The sequence below is a fragment of the Mus caroli genome, unplaced genomic scaffold, assembly GCF_978045245.1.
Source record: "Mus caroli unplaced genomic scaffold, Mus_caroli_1 scaffold_3, whole genome shotgun sequence".
Classification (NCBI taxonomy): Eukaryota; Metazoa; Chordata; class Mammalia; order Rodentia; family Muridae; genus Mus; species Mus caroli.
In genome coordinates, this window is record NW_028227258.1 from 147,536,328 (window position 1) to 147,557,014 (window position 20,687).

Below are 20,687 nucleotides of genomic sequence, written 5' to 3' on the forward strand. Positions count from 1 at the left end.
ACTTTTCTTCCAGATTAGAACATAAAAAACAGAGTTTTAGAACGTTGGAAATGAGGGTAAACTAACGCAGATGTGCTCTGAGTTCTTCGTTTAATGATGAGAAAATGACTTAAAGGAGTTTGAATTGCTTCTTAACCCCTAGTGTTTGAATGAGATTAGCTCCATGGTTGCAGGTTACTAACTTTCAGTCCAGTGTGCATTCTTATGATTAGTAATTCTGTCACAAGAGTGTTTTCCTTCCAGAAGAGGGAACTTTTCATGAAAATGTTAAAGCACAAACTCCTTGGTATCCCAATGTAATGGGTTTAATGGACCATGATTCTCCTGTGTTGTAAACATGAGCAAAACAGTCACCTTCTTAGAAGTGGAAGATCCCCAAATATTCTGAAATGTAAAAGTGTCAGTGAAACACAAGAACTGCCTTTCAAGCAAGAAGAATAAAATATGAAAATTTCACAAGAAAAAAATTAGACCATTTGTAATCAAAACATATTTTACCAATCCATACTAAGATATTATTAACTTCAATTTTCTAGGAATAGAACTGTTAGAGTTAAGGTTTGAAAACTTTTTAACATAACATTTTTACCCCATTATTTTTAAGAATTATTTTCAAAGTTTATTTGACCAGGATAAAATATAAAGAACATAAAATAATCTAATTTTATATGTCAAGAGTCATCTAGGATAGACTAAAGCCAGCAGGTGGTCTTCCTGGAGCTGCCCTACCATTTTTGCATGATCGGCAATGGGTGAGTTCTATGAGGTATGGTCCCAAAGAGACTTCATCTCAGGATTGCTTCAAGTAGCTGATATGTCTTTCTTGTCATTATTAAATTAATGTAATACCTGTGGGTTACCCCACCCTATTGAACAGATTTTCTGCAGTTTCATGAATTAATGTTGTTGAGATGAATTAATGATTTTGTAGAATTCCTTATTTGATTCAAGTAATTTTAGGAAGAAATTTTCAAGGGATGGTCTTAGTTGTTTTGCCAGAAAGATGTAATAATATTAAAATCAAGAATTAAATGTGCCTACTCCTCATAAGTAAGTAAGTAAAGGCTACATAATAAGAAATACAATGAGCTTTCATAATTACACTAAAAAGAGAAATAGGCTTGGGATAAACTTGTGTTTAAGAAAAAGTATTCAAGTCCAAGGATGAAGTCACAAGTGTGCACTTTGATAGATAAGGCCATGAGAAAGTGTTGCTTTGAACGTATAATGAGCATATGAAATGAAACACTGCTTTGAACTTAATATCAACATCCTTTTGTAACTCTTATTTTGTGTAACATTTTATCTATGAGGTAAGGTTTTAAAGAACTTTTCTCTATAAAAAGGCCAGAGAAAAGAAATAATAATGAGCTTTGGGGGCTCTGTGACAACCATCCATCCAATCCATCCATCCATCTGTCCATCCATCCATCTGTCCATCCATGCATCCATCCATCCATCCATCCATCCATCCATCCATCCATCCATCCATTCAAATGTAGTGTTGTAGCCATTTTCCACTTTACGTAGTGTGTACATATATGTGTATATGTATGTGTACGAGTATACATATGTGTATGAGTATGTGTATGTATGTGTATATGTATGTGTATATGTGAGTGACTCTTTCTTTCCCCTCTAGATCCCAAGGAGTTAGCTAGTCAGGCCTGGGAAGGTCTCCTTGCTAGTTGTTCAGAAAAGAGAGCAAAATACTCTACTGAATTCCCCACTGCTATACAGCATATGCTAATTGCCAGAGAATTATATACTAAAGTTTATTAAGTAAATATTACTTAAGTTTTCCAGTGCTTAATGAAGCACAGAACAGTTAGAGAACTAAAAAGCCAGAAATCATCAATACTTTGCCCTGTGTCCAATGCTATGTCTCAATTCAACCGTTTTCAGCCAGGTAGGATACCAGCATTTATAAAAATAATTTGCGTGGTTAATAAAAAGGCATTCACATTGTAAAGATGAGACATGATGACAGTAGAGACCAAATCTAACATTTCTCCTTTAAATTCTATCATTTATGTCTTCACAGTGATACAACCCTGATTGAAAGAAAATCTACATCAAGAAGATTATATCCTGATTACCTGACTATGAAGAACAAAACAATTTGCAAGTGTGTTGGGAAGTGTTTGGTAAGTTTGGAAGGGTGAACTAGAGAAACCCTGGAAATAGAGATTTCTTAGGAGATCTTGAAAAAAGATTGCTGACAGGAATGTAAAGAATGTGTGGGTGATTGAACATGGATACAAACACTCCTAGAAGGCCCTGTATGAACAAAGAATCCTGGATCTCTCTTCTCAAAACAAAGTCATTTAGAAGACCTTATCCTTTATAATAGTAAGGACCTGACCAATTTCTGAGATATTGCAGTGGCTAATTATGTTTTGGCAAAGAATATGTCTCCATTTTGATCTTGCAATCTAAACTAAAAGTAACAGACTACTTGATTTGATGGAGAAGCTTTCAGCACTCCGAAGTGTGGTATTACTGAATGCATTTAGCCAGATTTACTGTGATACCTGTGAGTGGAGAGCAGAGTACAGGGATCTGGAACTTTGCAATTCAGTTAGAGAAATAGGTGTGAATAATACTGGGATCAATGAATGTGTGGCTTCTGAAAGAGATTAGCACTATCAAAAAGAATTCAAGTACTTGGCACATGGAACGAAGAAGGCCACTGCAATACCTCAGAAATTGGTCAGATCTTTTCTACTGTAAGTCTATGTACACAAAGGCACAAATGCTTTTAAATTACTTTGTTTTGAGAAGAGAGATACAGGATTCTTTGTTCACACAGAACCTCTTAGGATCCTAGGAAAGTTTGTATCCATACTCAGTAACCGAGACATTTAGAGATCACTTAAGGCATGAACCAAACGTTCCTAGCATTTTCCTGTGCTGTGTTGAGCACTGACATCAATCACATTAAACTGAATTTTCAGACATGCATAATACAAGAGTTATGGCTATAATAGAGACCCCTGGAAGCTGAAGGTTCCAGGAACACATAAAATATGATGACAAAAGTTGTAGGCAGTGGACATAACCATCCCCAAAAGAGCCCTTGTAGCTTGCAATCAACAAGAGATAGAACTTCCATTCCTATTAGAATCTATATCAAGCACCATGTGCCTTGGATCCTAGAAATAAAGCTACAGGGTTTAATTTGTCATTCATATATATATATATATATATACATATATATATATATATCAGAAGATTCACATTATATAATCTGGATATATATATGCATTATATATACATGTGTATAAGTATATGTGTGTACATATATATGCATGTATTACTCAGCTATGATTCTGTCATGAGTCTCACAGAAAATTTGAAAAATGCTAGAGTATTAAGAATTTGTGACATTGAAGATGAACTTAATAAATTTGCAGTATGATCTGTACCTAGGCCTTGGGAATTCAGGACCAGAATGTTAAGGAGGTAATATGAAGGGTCTCTCAAAACTCTTATCTGTATGAGGCTCAATTGCCAATGGTCGGACATAGGAGTTTGGAGAAGTGATTAGATGGTGATGATTCTGACTTCATTAAGGTGTTAATCTATTATAGATTCATAATTAGATGACATCATAGTTGAAGATTGTGGAAAGTAGAAGGTAAGATTTTCTTGGGGTATTAGGCCACTTGGAAGTGGCCCTGAGCGGTATTTATTGTGCCTGATGTTTTTTTCAGTGTCTCTGTTCATTTGATTGGCATTTTTGTTCCACCATGTCCTTCTACTGGGAGGTTTCAACCTCAAACCAAGGGCACAACAATGGAACAAGTGGCCAAAGACTGACTCATCTGAATTATTAGTCAAAATAAATAAGTGGTTAACACCATTTTCTAACATTTTTAGTCACAGAAATGAAAGGCTAACCTAATACAGAGTGTTTGGAGGATATTAACTTCAAATGGCACCTTGTCCTGAGTAGTCAAACTATCTCCTGTCCAAAAGACATGAGAAGAGTATTAATTTTCTTCCTCTGCAAGTCAATTAGATAACATAAATTAGGACTACATTACTCAGAATGTTAGAATCAATGATGTTTTATATGTCATTAGGGGATTAGTGACTGTTTATATGACATATAAGTTTGTTATGTTTTAGCTTATTGGTTATGAATTTGTATTTTACTCTGTTTCAATCTCTCAGGGATTTGTTTGTGATAAGAACCACATTATGGTTTCAAGCTTTTTCCTCTTCTACCATGTTTGTGAACAATGTTCCTGGGATGGAGAAATACTTTAGCTTAATATCCTTCTCAGCTGCACAGTGAAAAGGTAACACTCTAGTATTAAATATTCTAACTATTCATTGTTAATTTGTTACACCCAAGAATCAAAGCATATTTCTATTTCGTTCATAACCCCTCCTCCATGATCCTCTAGGTATATGATTACAACTTGAATAAATAGGTCACCTTCTATGGTTTTAATATAAATGAAGGTAAACAAAAAAGGGATAAAAGTTACTGACTATGGGGTAGCCCTTCAAAATAAGAGGTAACTTACTTGTTTCTCATTTAGGAAGCACAATGTCCTAAATCTTTTACCAAGCAGTTAATGGTTTTTCAAATGTTATGTGATAACTCTATTAGTTATTAATATGACCCTGCTAGCCTTCCCATAATCAAGGCACAGTCCAATAGATTATTTTAAAATTATTTTTAGCATAATTATTGAATTAATTACCAGTAATCTATTTTTCTATACTCCAGATTGTTAATTCCCCAGGTCCACTCCTTATGTACTTGCTGATCAAGTCACAGCTTTGTTATTTCTGCTCCATCAGTCTGTCCTCAGGGGGACTTTACTTGGCAACATGCTGCTGGTCTATCATGTCTAATAGAAACCTGTTCTCTCTGTCTCCTTTCCTTTCCCTCTTTCCCCACTATCCTTCTTCCTCTTCTTGTTCTTCTTGTGAACTCCAGCCCAGTAACCTAAACCCTGCCTATCTCTATTCTCCCTAGTAATTTGCCATCAGCCATATTTATTTAACCAGTTAGAAAATAAGACAACCAAAGCATCCTTTGGTATAAGTGCAGATCTGCTCACCTGGAGCAGTCAGATCTTGGGGGTCAGTATTTAGTATCTGAAAACCCAGCACCAGACAACCTCCCAACACTAAGAAATATTCTATAGAAAGAAAGCAAGACACTGGATTAAAATTCAGTGAAAAGAACAAAGAATTTATAATGGTAAAGAAAACAAGTGAAATTACCACAATCAAAAAAGAATTTTCAACTTATGGGTGATGAATGATATAATTCTTTAAAAGGTAATGCATATAAACCATCTTCCTTCCATTCGGGGAAAAGATGAGATGCACACTCCACTAATTCGCTCTGGTGTGGACATACAGTATAGTGGTTAGGAGCACATGGTTTTAAAGGCTGTATGTGAATCTTCTTGATGAAAGAATTTGGATCAAAGAGCATGTATTTTCAAGAAAACAAGTAATTAAAAATAGGCTCCAAGCTGTAATGTAAAATCTCCCTCTATCTTCTTTCTCACCTAGAGACTAAGAGAAGAAAACACAAATTCCAGTCCCTTCAACATCATGTTAACATTACCTTAATTCATGTCTTCTTACATCAAAGAAGAGGAATGAAGTAGCCAGTCCATTGGTCAGTGTGTAACATGTGGAAAACACCCATGCATGCTTTAGTTTTCTATACATTTGAAGGCTGGGTGATCAAGCCCTCAAGTAGTTGGTCCACTCTTACTTTCTTATATAAGTGTTTAAATTTGTGTGAAATTTAAGCTTAGGAGACCCTGGAACCCCATTGTAAAATTCTATTAGGTGGTAAATTTGCCAGAGTGTGGAACCATTAACCACAGCCTGGTTTCTGGTTGAGCTAGGTTTAAAACCCCAGAGACCCTGCAGATAACTCTGCAAGGAACAGTAGGCCTTTTGCCAGGCCCCTAGACACCAGGATCCTGGCATGAGACCACAGCTCTCCATGCTATAGGTCTGTGGCCATCAGTCACATAAGGGCAATGCCCCAAGCCCCTCCAAAGATAGAGGTTGTGACCATAGATCATGTAGGCTTAAGACAGATCTCCATTTTAGTGAGGCACCTAATGGTCTGAAGGACTTAGCCAATTAAGCTCCCCTTCCCAGACACTCCTCTCTGCAAAAGGTATTTAACCAAAGTGGGGTAAGGTTTCACTCGTCACAACTCTCCTCCATGGCAATAAATGCATTAAAACCATGGACTGTCTCTGTTCATCGGGATCTGCTCTGGGGAGCAATGGAGCAGGCCTCCTTCTCAAGAGCAGGTGGCCTAGCCTCCTGCAGAAAGCCTCTCAGAGCTCCCAGCCAAGGTCTCCACCAATGCAAGCTGCCCGCCAAGCAAGCAAAGGACCCTCTGATCCCTGTCAGACCCAGCTGGAGCCCCTTTCCAGCCTTTTTTCCTTCAGTCCTGGGGTAGATCCAACAGCTCCTGTATTGCCCAAGAGTCTGAGAACCTGTCATCCCCAGCCTCAGAGTGGGGACCCAAGGCTTCACAAAGCTCAACCCATGGGGTCTGCACAGTCAAAACTCTTGCTTCCTGCCTCTCCTGTGGCCTTAGCCCTGTGGCAGTGGATGCAGGCCACCATTCAAACCCACATCGGAGGATTCGCAGTATGGAAAGTTGCCTTGAGTGAATTATAAAGGAATCTTGCATGTTTTATTTGTTTGTTTTATAATACTTTTTATATTTTTGAGAGAATTCATGAGAATGTTACCAGCTTTAAATTATCTCCCCCTTCTCTCTCTCTGTCTCTGTGTCTCTCTCTGTCTCTCTGTCTCTGTCTCTGTCTCTGTCTCTCTCTCTCTCTCTCTGTGTGTGTGTGTACATGCGTGTATGTGCATATGTATGTGTATACATGTGGTATAAAATGATAGTTTTATAATTTTAGATGGTAGATAAAACTCTATGCAATACATTTCTGCCAGAAAACAAGAAAAGAATAAAGAAAACTAAATTTTCAAATATTTGAGTATCTTCCTTTACTACACTAAGTATCCCTCCTTTAAATGTTGTCTACAAGAAATCATGTAAAATTTGCTGTTTCCACATAATCCTTTATCTTTTAAATTCTGTGTTCTAGGGTTCATTTAGGTAATTTTCATTGGAAAAATTTCTATGGGACTGGTCAGTTGCAAAGAGGAGATACTGGCTACATCTTTCATATTGTTTTAACTTTTGCTATGAGATTTGAGCATGTGGGATACATCCTAGAGAAAGAGCTATAACCTCTTGTCATTGTACGCATTTTCTTAATATGTTTACATTTTTGCCTGATCTTACCCTTTAATTCCTGAGCTGTTACTTCCATGTTTTAAAAAATTGGCCTCAAATCAAGTGAACAGATGTTGGACTTTTTAATAATATGAATCACAAAGGTCTTACATAGATACCCTGTGTTAAGGCATTACATTATAATAACCCCTCTATCACTATCATGTCCTGCTCTAAGGGGAAGAAGATAATAATAGGAATTTGTACAGTAAAATTAATCAGAAAATGACAAAGAGGCCATTCTTTAACTTAGCAGAGCATTGCCTGCAGCAGAACTACTTTTATTGGTATTGTGTCAGCATTTATTTGAACACTTTTAGTGAAAAGGTTTGTAACTGACATTTGCCTAGCACTAAATTGTGAGGAATGTACCGTAAGCTAAAGCACTAACTGCTTTTGTATTTGGTTAACCACATGATCATCCCTGAAAACATGCACAGAAGTAACATTCTACATACTGAGCTGGTTGAACTTATGTATTTAGGAGTGTGTTTGTGTGTGTGTATGTGTACGTCTGTATACCAATAGTTAATGAAGAAAGAGGTGATGAGTTTGAAAAAAGAACCAGGGAGCTATATGGGAAGGTTTAATGGATAGAAGAGGAAAGGATAAATGGTATGATCACATCACATTATAATCTTACAAAATAAAAAAAAATCAAAATTACACAATAGCTACAAAATGTAACAAAGTAGAGATCAATAAAAAGCTTTTGCTTTGAGAAGCTATATGATAAATTAACATATTTAGTTGACTATAAGCTTATCAACATTATCACTTCCAAACATTCAGCTAAAATAATCGTGCTTGACTGTTTGTGCCTCTTGCCTTTCCTAATGCAAATCTCTACCTCCTTCTTGGGATGAACATCCTTCACGAGTCTTATGCCCAAAGCTCCTGCTCACTGCTGTGTCCTGGCCACTGTCTCTTTTCATCACTGGTTTCTGTTAGTTTCCTTATAATTAAATTCATCAAAAAATTAATGTTGATGATTACAATTCCTATGTTGTAGTGACACTGCCTTTTGGTCAAATAAATCTAATTTCTAATAATGAGTTCACATTAATCATTTTTAAAAGGAAGAAATGCTAGTGCATGTCACTGGTCATGCTGTGTTTGCTGTGTAGCCATTGTCTAACATTTCACTAGGAATATTTGCATCAACTCTTAGTAAAGCTTCTCCATTGGTGGTGGGACCACAAACTTGTACAACCACTCTGGAACTCAATCTGTCAGTCCTTCAAAAATTGGAAGTAGTTCTACCTGATGTCCCAGTTATACCATTCCTGAGCATATACCTATAAGACGCTCCACCAAACTACAAGGACACATGCTCTACTATGTCCATAGGAGCCTTACTCAGAATAGCCAGAAACTGGCAACAACCTAAATGCTCCTCAACCAAAGAATGGATACAGAATATGTGGTTCCTTTACACAATAGAATAATATTCAGCTATTAAAAACAAAGATACCTTAAAATTTCCAGGCAAATGGATGGAATTAAGAAAGTATTATACTGAGTGAAGTAACCCAGACTCAAAAGGATATGCATGAGAGGAGCCTAGCACGGCTGTTCTCTGAGAGGCTCTACCCAGCAGCTGATGGTGACAGGTGCAGATACTCACATCCAAGCATTAGACAGAGATCAGGAATCCGTATAGAAGAGTTAGGGGAAGGATTAAAGGAACTGAACGGGATGGCAACCTCATAGGAAAACCAACAGTGTCAACTAACCTGGACCTCTGTGAGCTCCCAGAGACTGAGCCATCAACCAAAGAGGTCCAAGAACCTGACACATATGTGGCAGAGGGCTGACTTGTTTGGCCTCATTGGTGAGAATGTACCTAATCCTCTAGAGACTTGAAGCCACAGTGTGTGTGGGGAGATATCTGAATATTAACACCCTCTCACAGTCAAAGGGGAGGGACCTGGGGGAAGAACTATAAAGGGAAATGGGAAGGGGACCAGCATTTAGCCAGTAAATAAATAAAATAGTTAATTAATAATAAAAAAAACCAACTGGTAAACCTTTAAGTGCACTGTCAATAAAGTACATGTTTGAAATCTGTCCTGATACAAAAACATGACAACAGTCCTAAAGGCATGTTTTCTAAAGAACCTTGGTGTGAGAGAATTTAGCCTCATGTACACAGATATATTTAATTTTAAATCTAGACACTTTTGTGGGGATATTTTCTCTTATCAGTTTTATCAACTATATGTCAGTAATCTGTAGGCCTGGGAGAACTAAAATAAGACCAATTTGAATGGAGCTTCTACATGACCTTCCAGCCTACCCATCAAAAAAACAAAAAAAAAACCAAAAAAAAACAACACTTTTGAAACAAAGAAGCCATGTCTGTCAATGCTGGGTTCCTGTCTACTTTAGGAGGAAGATAGGATGTACTTATGTAGGGATGGGGAAAGGTACTTCCCTTCCATCCACATGCTCCACGTTGGACGCAAAGAGGGCTGCCTTTCAGGTGAGACCACCTCACTAAAAATGGGGAATGGAAAGAAGCTGTTCCAGAGCTAAAGCTATCCACAGAGGAAATTAAACTTCAGCAAGTGAGGGTGTATTGTCCTTGACACTATCAAAGGAGAAACAAATCAAATATCACAATCAAAAGTTACATAATGAACTCAGTGAGCTGAGGAAGCCAGCAAGCTAGAGATGTTCAGGCCACATTTTCTCCATACTTACTTTGTTCCAGCAATGAATTAGATCTTAACTTCCATAATTTTAATTTCTATTGTCAATAGCTCAGAAGGCATTCTGTGACTCCTGGGGGGAGGAGGCACAGAATCTTTTCCTTGAGATATTCCAAAACCGTTATGAAAGATAACAAAGTCCATGCCAATGGAATGAAAAATAAATCACCATGGGTATTTTACTACAGTCACTTTGCTTAGACAAGCTCTGATTTTGATCACCAAAACAACTCTCCCATGTTCATCACTTCCAGTACCAGTGAAGATGGCCTGAAAAAGATGATTCTGGTACCTAAAGGCTATCATTTTCCAATCCTAAGAAGGCCTAAAGTTTCTTCATGGTATCTTGATTAGAAATGTCTTCTTGGATACAAAAGAACCCGTGTGATGCCCACAATATTTGAAAATGGTACTTAATTACCTCTTGAAAGTTAATGAGATGAAACCTTTTGTGCGATCCATCTTTCAAGGAGTGTTCTCTGTATGGCAGAAGGCTGCCACTACTTGATGAAAAACTGCATTTGCTTAGCTTTGATGAATATTCCTTTCCTCCTTGGTGTATTTGCTGTATTTGTTATTTGTACCCGAACCATAGTGAAAAGCCCTGTCTGCTTTATAAGCAGAAGCAAAAAAGTCAAATCATAATTGTCATTTACCAATTATTTAGCATTAATTGGAACTTAGCATGAGGGAAAACTTGCTTCCTAGGGGAGAATCATAATTTCAGAGCACCATAGAAACTTGCAATGTACACAGAACATTTGAAGGAGCAATTTATTAAAAATTACAGTATTTTCCCTGCAGAATGGATGAGCTATTCATTGTTAGGACTAGGTCCAATATTTATGAAATATTCAGAAATGATTAATTATGTTCCATTTACAAATGGACCCTAATGGGAGACTTCTTTATTTCAAGAGCCATTTTAATGAATTGCCTGTCTCTGTGAATTCATAGAGAATTATTTTTTTTCCCTTGTACAGATGTTACATCTGAGCATTTCCATGCTTAGCGTGTCTCTCCTCTTTCTTCTATCTCATTCCTCTGATCATTCCCTTTTTGCCTACACTAGAAACTTTGGACCTCACTCACTCACTCACTCACAGATCACTTCAAATCAGTTACATATTTAAATGATCTCTTGTTGTCTGCAGAATAAAAGCCTAATATTAATATCATGCATAGAGATATTTACAGGCCCTACCAACAGGATGTTCCTGTTCCCTTCCAAATTAACCATGCCAGCTCCCACTGTGAGGCACTCCTCTGTCTCCTCTGTGCTTCAGTCTTTGCATGTTTTCTCTGCTCATTATGCCCTTACTTTTGCATGAAGTCCTTACTTGTTTAGAAGCCAGCTCAAGCAGCCCCTTCTCCCTATAACTTCTAGAGACCCCACTTCCTTCCACTCAGAAATGAGATAGAATGCTCTCATTTGTCTTCTTCTGAAGCACATGCAGGCATCTGGGATGTCTTCATCTATTTCTGCATCTAACTTGTGTGCAGTTCAGACAGATTACTTTAATTCTCATAATTTATTTTTCTATCTACTGTGTATGCTGTATAAATTAAATATACAGTAGGTACAAATGAAAGCTGTATGACTAAACTGAAAACTCCTCTGAAAATAAGATGTAAAGTGTCACTGTGTCGGTGGGTGGAGAAAGCAGAATGTGGCCGGTGATGGTGACAAGGCAGATGTGAGGGTGGTGAAGAAGGTCCTACCATGGATCAGGCACAGGCCCTGATGGAGCATCTGATGGTGACACAACAGTTTAAAGCATATATTAAATGAGGAACTTCCTTTAAATATGCAGACAACACACTTTACACTGCCATGCTCTCTTACTCTGTAGTCTTACGTTTCTGTACCAGCAGTCCTTTGACCCCTGTAAGCATAGTAAATAAGTGCTCTGTGGCTGTAGTAAAGTGCATGAGTAGATGGATGGACAAGTAGAACTATGCTATTTCATGGAGTGTAAAGAAATAGATTCAAACCTCCAACACTAGGACATACAGATTGTATCATTTCCAAGAGGACATTGCCTCTTCTGATGGGGGGATGTAATTTCACCTCAGATACAGGATATTTTATGATCAAGAAAATTACAGCTAGGACACATGATACAAGTATGTTATTCCAGCTAGCTGGAAGACTGAGGAAGGAGAATCATAAATTCAATGCGTACAATGTGCTGTGATGTGAGTTCAGGACCAGCTAAGACAACAATTTACAGTTGTTTCAAAATAAAATAAAAAACAGTAAAATAATATAGTTAAGTGGTACAACATGTCCTTGAGTGCAAGGTTAATGTGGAAGAAACTAGAAAGGTAAGAAGGAAATGTGGAATCCAGGATGTTAGGTAACTTGGACCTTAGATCTTAACATTGCAAAAGTAGATGCCAACTTTATTGCTGTTAAAATGTATCTGATATGCAGTATTTGGCCTTTCACCTGCTGGCATGGTATCCATAGACAGAGACATGATTGATTACTGGTATTGATGACTCAAAAAGCCCTCATTTGTATAATTTATTTTAGTTAAGGTGCTAGCAGGTAAATGAATGTTAAAATCTGTGTTCTAATGACAAGGTCACCAGTTAGAAGGTGAAGATCAGAGTTCAGTTTCTAATCTTGGTACCCTGGATTAAAAGGAAATCTACTATTCTTTTCAAAACTTAGATTTCTTATTTATACAGTAAGACATATAATCTCACCCTGCTGCATTTGTGTGCTAAATAGGTGAATAAAGACTGCAGAAATATTCCCCCTATAAAAATAAAGTAATATTAAATTTATGTAGGAGTAAAACTATATTTAAAAAGGGGTTTCTTTCTCAGCTGCTCAGTCATTCCTTTTTGTTTTCTTTGTTACTATCTGTTAATTTGCATTTACCTCAACTTTAATTTTCTTTAACAGATAAAAATAGGACAAATGAATATTTCCCCACTGATGTAATTTATATACAGCACAGTATATTTAAACAAAACTTGTTTCCAATTCTTTTGCATTTGCAACTCAATTTAACTTGATACAAAAAAATTACAGAAAGGCATTAGTATACTGTCATGAGCTTTCATCTCCATAAGAAAATCAAAAAATCCCAGAACAGAGAAAATATGAAAACTAACAGCATTATATAGACACAAGTAACCCTGATAAGAGAAGAAAGAAAAGCTTTGCCTGCTTGCTCTGTTAATAATTGAATACATTACTTTAAAGATTCTGTATTAGCATCAACTGTATTTGCATACATTTAAAATGAAACTAACCATAAAATAATTTGGCAGTGCTTAGCTTTGCAACAAATAAGGTGAAACAAACACCATTTGAATCAAGGGTAATGATTTAATCCCTGTGTATTTATTACTTTATGGTCAATATAAGAAATTATTCTTCTTGCTACCTGTTTTTATAAAATATTTTATTTAGGTTGAATACCTTTAGGTACCTATTTTTATATTGAATACGTTGAGACATCCAAAAGGAGATGATAAATACATTTCATTTTTTTTCACAATAGCTTGAAAATCTTTGGTGGTTACATACTGGATAGACTTAGGATTGTCAGTGTAAATAGGACCTTCCAAGAGATCTGTTTGTATTCTTTATGTTTTAGTTTGGGAAAGGCAACTGGGTCTCTGCTAATTTGCTCAGAGAATAAAGACAAGAGAACAGCATGGGCCCTTCTCATGAGCACCCTTTTTATTCCTTATCAGAACACATTCCATCTGATCACATATTGCTTAAGTCTCTTTTAACCAAATGATATCAATAAAGGAGGAAGGCTTGCTCAACACTTCTCTTAACTCTTTTGCTGTGGATATTCACTGAATGATGAAGCATATCTGGGAGAGTACCAATAAATCGGATGATAGAGATCTCAATAGCCTGGAACAACTTGCTAACACTAACTAAAGTGAATTTTACAGAGACAGATGCAAAGTCAGCACTTAAAGTTAAAAAAGAAAAGTGCAAAAAACACATGAAGTGGGACATATGGCTTAACTGTACAGTGTTTGTTTTTTTCCTAAAACTGGTTGTGAAAGAACAACAACAACCAGCCACCCAAACAAGCAAACAAACAATAAACCTTGAATATTCTATGAAGTTACTTTTGTCTTTTTTCTTAGATCAACCACATTTTACACTTGTTAATAAGCATGAATACAGAGCAATCAAGGTCTAAATTGTATCTACTTTGAAAATGGATATAGTCCCTGATGAACTGATATAGAAGTGAGACAAAAATAGAATGAAAAATTATAACTATCAACCTTAGGACACTGTGGTGATTTGAATGAAAACTGCTCCCAGAGACTCCTAGGAAGTGGCACTATTTGAAAGAATTAGGAGGTGTACCCTTGTTGGAGTAGGTGTGATCTTGCTGGAGGAAGTGTCTCACTGGAGGAGAGATTTAAAGTTTCAAATGTCCAGCCAGAACAAGTGTTTCTCTCTCTTCCTACTGACTACTGATCCAGATGTAGAACTCACAGCTACATGAGTCTCGCACCATGTCTGTCTATTTGCCATCATGCTTCCCACAAGATGATAATGAACTAAACCTCAGAACCTGTGAGCCAGCCTCAATGAAGTACTTTTCTTAATAAGAGCTGCTGTGGTCAGAGTGTCTCTTTCTAGCTATAAAATCCTGAACTAAGATAGAAACTAAAAGAATTAGATTGTCTCAATAGAGACAATAGCTTAACAAAATGGGCTGAATTAATTTATATTCAGATATAAAGATGGTGTATGATGTCTGCTGATATGGGGTTGATTGACTACTGGTATCATGATACTCCACCTGATAAAAATTACCTAGAAATGTAACCTCAAGTTCTTGATTTATCATATTGGACTGAAATAAAAACGCTCCAAGTAACTTGGAGACACTACAGTACATGGCGTGTGGGCAATGGTCAACAGTGAAGACCGTTCATGATACTGACATCAGAACTCATGTTCTCTGGAAGAAAAGCAAGCATCCTTCACCATTAAGCAATGTGTCCAGCCTGATGGAATGATTATTGCTGCAGTTGAATAATGAATTACTTTTTCAAAAGCTCATGTGTTTATGCCTTTATTTAGACCTGGTGATACTTTTGAGATGAGGTTGGGTCATGAGGATGTGGACATCATAAATGCATAAATCTACTGAGTTCATAAATCTACTGAGTGGATCATTAGCATGTGTGTCTGATTAGAGGAAGTAAGTCACTGGAGATGTGCCTCTAAATCTAAACTCCAATGCCTTTCTTGTCACCTGTTTCCTGTATGTCACAAAGTAGCTTCTCTAACCTTTCCAAAAGCAAACTTTCTAATGATTAGCCCAGGAACAACACAGCCAATTGTGTACTAAAGCATTCAAAGCATGGGATGAAATGAAGTATGTCTTATTTTAAGTTGTTTATCTCAAATATTTTTGTTGCAGCAAGAGAACAGGATTGGCAGGTATATATGTAAGAATATTAAGCATCTGTTATGCCTTCAAATGTGTGTTGTGTGTGTGTGTGTGTGTGTGTGTGTGTGTTTGACCACCAGAATTTAAGAGTAAAGATTGTTGTTTTTAATTAGTTAATTGCTTGCATTACATATTGTCTCACAAAGTGGCAAACATTTCATATGTGGAATGGGATGATGTTTCTTACCTGTAAAGTGCAGACAGGGGTCTCTTACTTCCAGGCTTTGGTCTGTAGGGTTTGGGTTCCCCTGCCATGTTGATATCTGAAAATATAAAATAACATTGTTTAAAGTGGCTATTGGTAAACAATTTGGAAGGATTATATCTTGGATTTTTATTTCTTTATGCAAATCCTTTTACAATTTTATTTATCAATTAATTTATATTACATGTCTAATGTGATGTTTTGTATGTGGTACTTGTACGTGTTAGTCTGCATGCAAGCACATATACAGGAATATATTTGTGCACATACGTGAAAACTCATGGTCTACATCTGTGTTTTCCCTTGATGGCACCATTACGCTGAACATGAAGCTCATCAGTTAAGCAACGTTCTCTGGCTAAGCTTGTTACCTGTAAGTGTATTTTATTGAACACAATTTTCGTGAACTGTGTCTCTGCCTCCACAATCGTGCTGGAATGATGCCTACCTCCTTAGACATTTTATGTAGGTTCTATGGATTCAAGCTCAGGTGTTCACACTTGTGTGGCAGCTAAGAATTGTCTTCATTGCTTCTTAAACAAATCTTGTACACTTGTCACTCTAAAATGTCCAGAAACTCCTTTACATGGGACACCTTGTGAGAATCTTCATACATATTAAAGGTTAGATTCTTGTGCTTTTGGATTTTATACCCTACTGGAAAAATGTAGACATAAGGAGTGGATTGCATATATTTCGTATTAGAATATGACTGTTGTGGAAACAGTGTTGAAAAATGAAAAAAGAACCAAGATGTATGAAAACAAAGATAATGAGAAACTATCTGAGTTTTAGATTTTCTAGAGACTTCTCATCAATCATAAATACTCATATGGGATACAGCTTTGCTCTGAAAAGGAGTTATTAATTTGTAGCATTATATTATCATAATGCTTACAACATTTATTGAGATGAAACAAAATAATAACATGAAATTTTAATGAATGTATCTCCTTGACAGTCACATCCTGACTTCATGAACTGGAAGCGAGATCAAAAGTCTGAAATATACAGGATTCCTGAAGATATGATAGTCTATGCATACAGGTGCCATCTGGTAGCTTAAAAGAAATGTTAACATTTTAAGAAGATAGAAAGTTGGGCTAAAGAGTGTTTTCTGTAGCCCGAGTTGTCTTCACATTAATGTTTTGTTTTGTTTTGTTTTGTTTTTTTTTTTTGTTTTGTTTTGTTTTTTTTTGGTTTTTCGAGACAGGGTTTCTCTGTATAGCCCTGGCTGTCCTGGAACTCACTTTGTAGAGCAGGCTGGCCTCGAACTCAGAAATCTGCCTGCCTCTGCCTCCCAAGTGCTAGGATTAAAGGTGTACTCCACCACCACCCGGCACATTAATGGTATCTTATACCAGCCTCCCACATTTACTATATTGCATCTCTGTAATAGACTTTTAAGTAATAGTGTTGTAATAATTTCCTACTTAAAAGACTGGTTATAAAATAGAATCCCTACTTTCCACTATGATAAAAATATTTTTAAAATATGAAAGGTAAAATATATAAAAAGTAAGTGTTCCACAAATGAGAATGTATTCATTAGCTCAGAATATGGAATGCTGATCTTAAACCAGACATAAAAAATTCACTGCCTTTAAGATATGATACTTACAAATTCTATTAAGTTATTATTTCTTTTCATGGAAATTCACATAAAGGTAGCAAAAAAAAGTCCTTGACAAAGAATTTGTGTCAATAGATGAATATGTCTTTTCATCACAAGAAAAATGAGTTAAAACACCAAAAATAAACTTAGAAAAAACAAAAGTAGTAACTCCACTTTATAGAAGATGTGATAAATAAATGTGATAAATAAATGTGGTGGTTTGAATATGGTCCAAGGAGTGGCACTATTTGGAGGGGTGACCTTGTGGAAATAGGTGTGGCGTTGTGGGAGTAGGTGTGGTTTTTTTGGAGAAAATGTGTCTTTGTGGTTGTGGGCTTTAAAATCCTCATCCTAGCTGCCTGGAATCCAGTCTTCTATCTGCATTAGGATGAAGATTTAGAACTCTCAGTTCCTCCTTCACTATGTCTGCCTGAAAGATGCCATGTTCCTGCCTTGATGATGATGAACTGAACCTCTGAATCTGTACAATAGCCCCAATTAAGTATTGTCTTTGTAAGAGTTGCCTTGACCATTGTGTTTGTTCAAAGCAGTAAAACATTAAGTAAGACAACAAACAAATGAAAATTTCTCATTTTCATCAGTAACAGGAAATCTAAATTTAACCAACCCAAATACTGAGTTCACATTTTCTAGAAAGATGATATCAAGCATTGACCAGGTTTTGGAGCAAGTGCAATGCAATATACTACCTATATAAATATAGGTATAATATAGTAAATCTACTTTGGAAATAATAGGTATAGGTATAAATTAGTAAATCCACTTTGGAAATAATTTTCCAGTTTTAAATAAAGAATAATGTTTAAAATTAAATCATGTGAAAGAACTGTGCTCCTAAAGAAATTATTGCATATGTATAACATATGACTTGAAAAATTGTGTTCAGTGAGATACACTTAGATAAGGTAAATATCTTATGCAAAGACATAATCTATGTTAAAAAATGAAGAATGTTGAGAAAATTAGAGTTATCGACAAAGACATGGCTCTGTTAAGGAGCCCTAAAATCATAACAACGAGTTGAAAATATCAATCTTTTATTTACATTAAGAGGCAAATTGAAGGACTATGTAGGGATAACTTTTATGTAATTAGATAAATGAATAGAATTTAAAGGTAAACAATTAATTCAACAAAGGATTACCTTTTAAAGGGTATGTGTGGAATGACATAAAGAACTTTGAGATCAAATCATAGAACATGACATAGAAAACATGGATTATCATCACAGTATTATTCTTAGTAACAAATATCTTATGTATTTTATGGCAGGTAGTGAATAATAAGTAATTGAAAGGAAGATGAGATAACAGTGTCAATATATATGCTGTTATACACCCACTTCAGAATCATGATGAACAGGTGGCTTTGACAAAGGCTGGGAGTTGGCGTAAGTCGATGATCAGAGAGAACAATACACTTGGAGTGGATTATTGAGAATGAGAAAACCACTAGAAACTCCAGCTAAAACTTCAAAATTGATTACAATCCATGAGCCTTATATTATATGCTATATACTATATATTATACTCTCTCTCTCTCTCTCTCTCTCTCTCTCTCTCCATATATATATATGACTTAGCCAAAAATCAATCAAATAGGCAGTGACTCTTTTGTGATTTAGAATTAGGTACAGTGAATACTGAGATTTTTTTTTTTATACTTTTTCATATGTGGTGTAGCTGGTAGAAGTATAAGTGGAGATTGTTACAATGGCAGAGGCTACGTGTCTGTGAAAATATAATAACATTCATTGTTTGTTTCTACTTTGGATATCATGATTTATAAAATGAAAATGTGAAATTATCCACATACATAAATAAAAACATGAGACAAGGCTGTCAATTAATATATTGTCAGTATCCTTAATTTTTTTATATAATGTGCTGTCAGTGGTTGTAAAACTAGTTGACAACATGCTAAAACTAGAGAAAGCCTTTCATGACAGGCTGCTAAATCTGTATTTTCAGACTACTAGCTTCCCATCAAAGGTATTAAAAATGGACATGAGGGCCTGGAGTGGTGGTTCTGAGTAGTTGGAATTTTTGCAGAGGTCTCACATTTGATTCCTAGTGCTCACATGGATGTTTATACCCATCTGTAACTCCAGCCTTTAGGGATATGATGTCCTCTTCTAACTTCCATGAGCCTTAAATAGGCATATAATATGTATACAATATGCCTGCAATGCACCCATACACATAAGAGAATAAATAATATCTTTAAATATTAAAAGAGTGCATATGAGCCTTTAATATCTTATTTCAGACTGGTGCTAAGATGCAGAATTTTCCAACAAGCACATAAAATTTGTTCTTTAATATGCAAATGTGTGTGTTTACAGTTCCCTATTGACCCACACACAATGTCTGGGTTTATTAGACAGCTCATCATTATGAAGAGAAAGTCTTGGCAGAGGATGAACAATCCAGTCCACTTTTGAAATGATCTTTATAGATAAAAGATTAAATGATATTATAAGTACAGCCAAACTTTGTGAGAGGCCAAAGATCACATTCTTATGTATCAAGAGCTACTGTCCTTAAAGGGCCATACAGAAGGGCAAATAGCATCTTGGTTTTGTTGCAGAGACCTCTTGTTTGCCTTGGCACTGTGCAAGTTACACACAGACAGGGTGAGTGAAAGGCTAATTAAACTTCAATTTCTATTTACTGTGCTAAGTTAAGGAATGTTGTGGATGACCCTGGTGCTGTTCTTGTGAACCAACCCCTAATGAATAAAGGAGCCAACCACTGGATGAGTAGGCAGGACTTCCTGGTTTGACAGAGGAAGAGAGGAAGCAGGAGAGATTTAGGTCTTTTGATGACAGGAACAGAGAGGGATAAGATGTAGCTGCTAGAGTTTCCTGGTATCATGGCAGATCCCCAAGGATTTGCTACCAGAGGAATCAGATTTTAATAAGGCTTACAAAATTTACAAGGTTTTAGTTGTTGTGCCCAGAGATTGAGTTATCATTGTTTCTAAACTGAGTTTGTGTTGTGTTTTCCTTCACACAGTTCATCTGGATTCAAGAGAGAAAAGTACAGCAGCAAAGGGTGGGTTTGCCAGAGGTGCACCACAAAGGCTGTGGGAGATCTGAACCATGGGGTTGGCATGGGAGCAACCACCAGTGGGAACCTAGATAGCTGGTTGGAGACTTTTGGGAGCTATGGGTCAAAGAGTCTCCATGAGGTAAAATCGGGTCAGCCATTGCCCACCAGTGAATGGCCGGCTAGGTGGACAGGGCAGAGGCACAAGCGTGGGAATGTGCCGTTTCCTTCTTTTTAAAAATATTTCAGGGGGAAATGGGATAACATTTGAAATGTAAATAAAGAAAATATCTAATAAAAATATTTCC

The 20,687-nt window shown here is 36.4% G+C and overlaps 1 protein-coding gene across 6 annotated transcripts in view; it reads right to left on the minus strand.

Moving 5' to 3' along the window:
• Positions 1-20,687, minus strand: part of Ralyl (RALY RNA binding protein like) — a 688,169-nt gene that overhangs the window by 123,230 nt on the left and 544,252 nt on the right. For all 6 annotated transcript variants that reach the window (XM_085836023.1, XM_021157480.3, XM_021157482.3 and 3 more), the window contains one exon: positions 15,676-15,751. In XM_085836023.1, the coding sequence (XP_085692149.1) occupies positions 15,676-15,751 (76 nt within the window). The remainder of the gene's footprint in view (positions 1-15,675; positions 15,752-20,687) is intronic.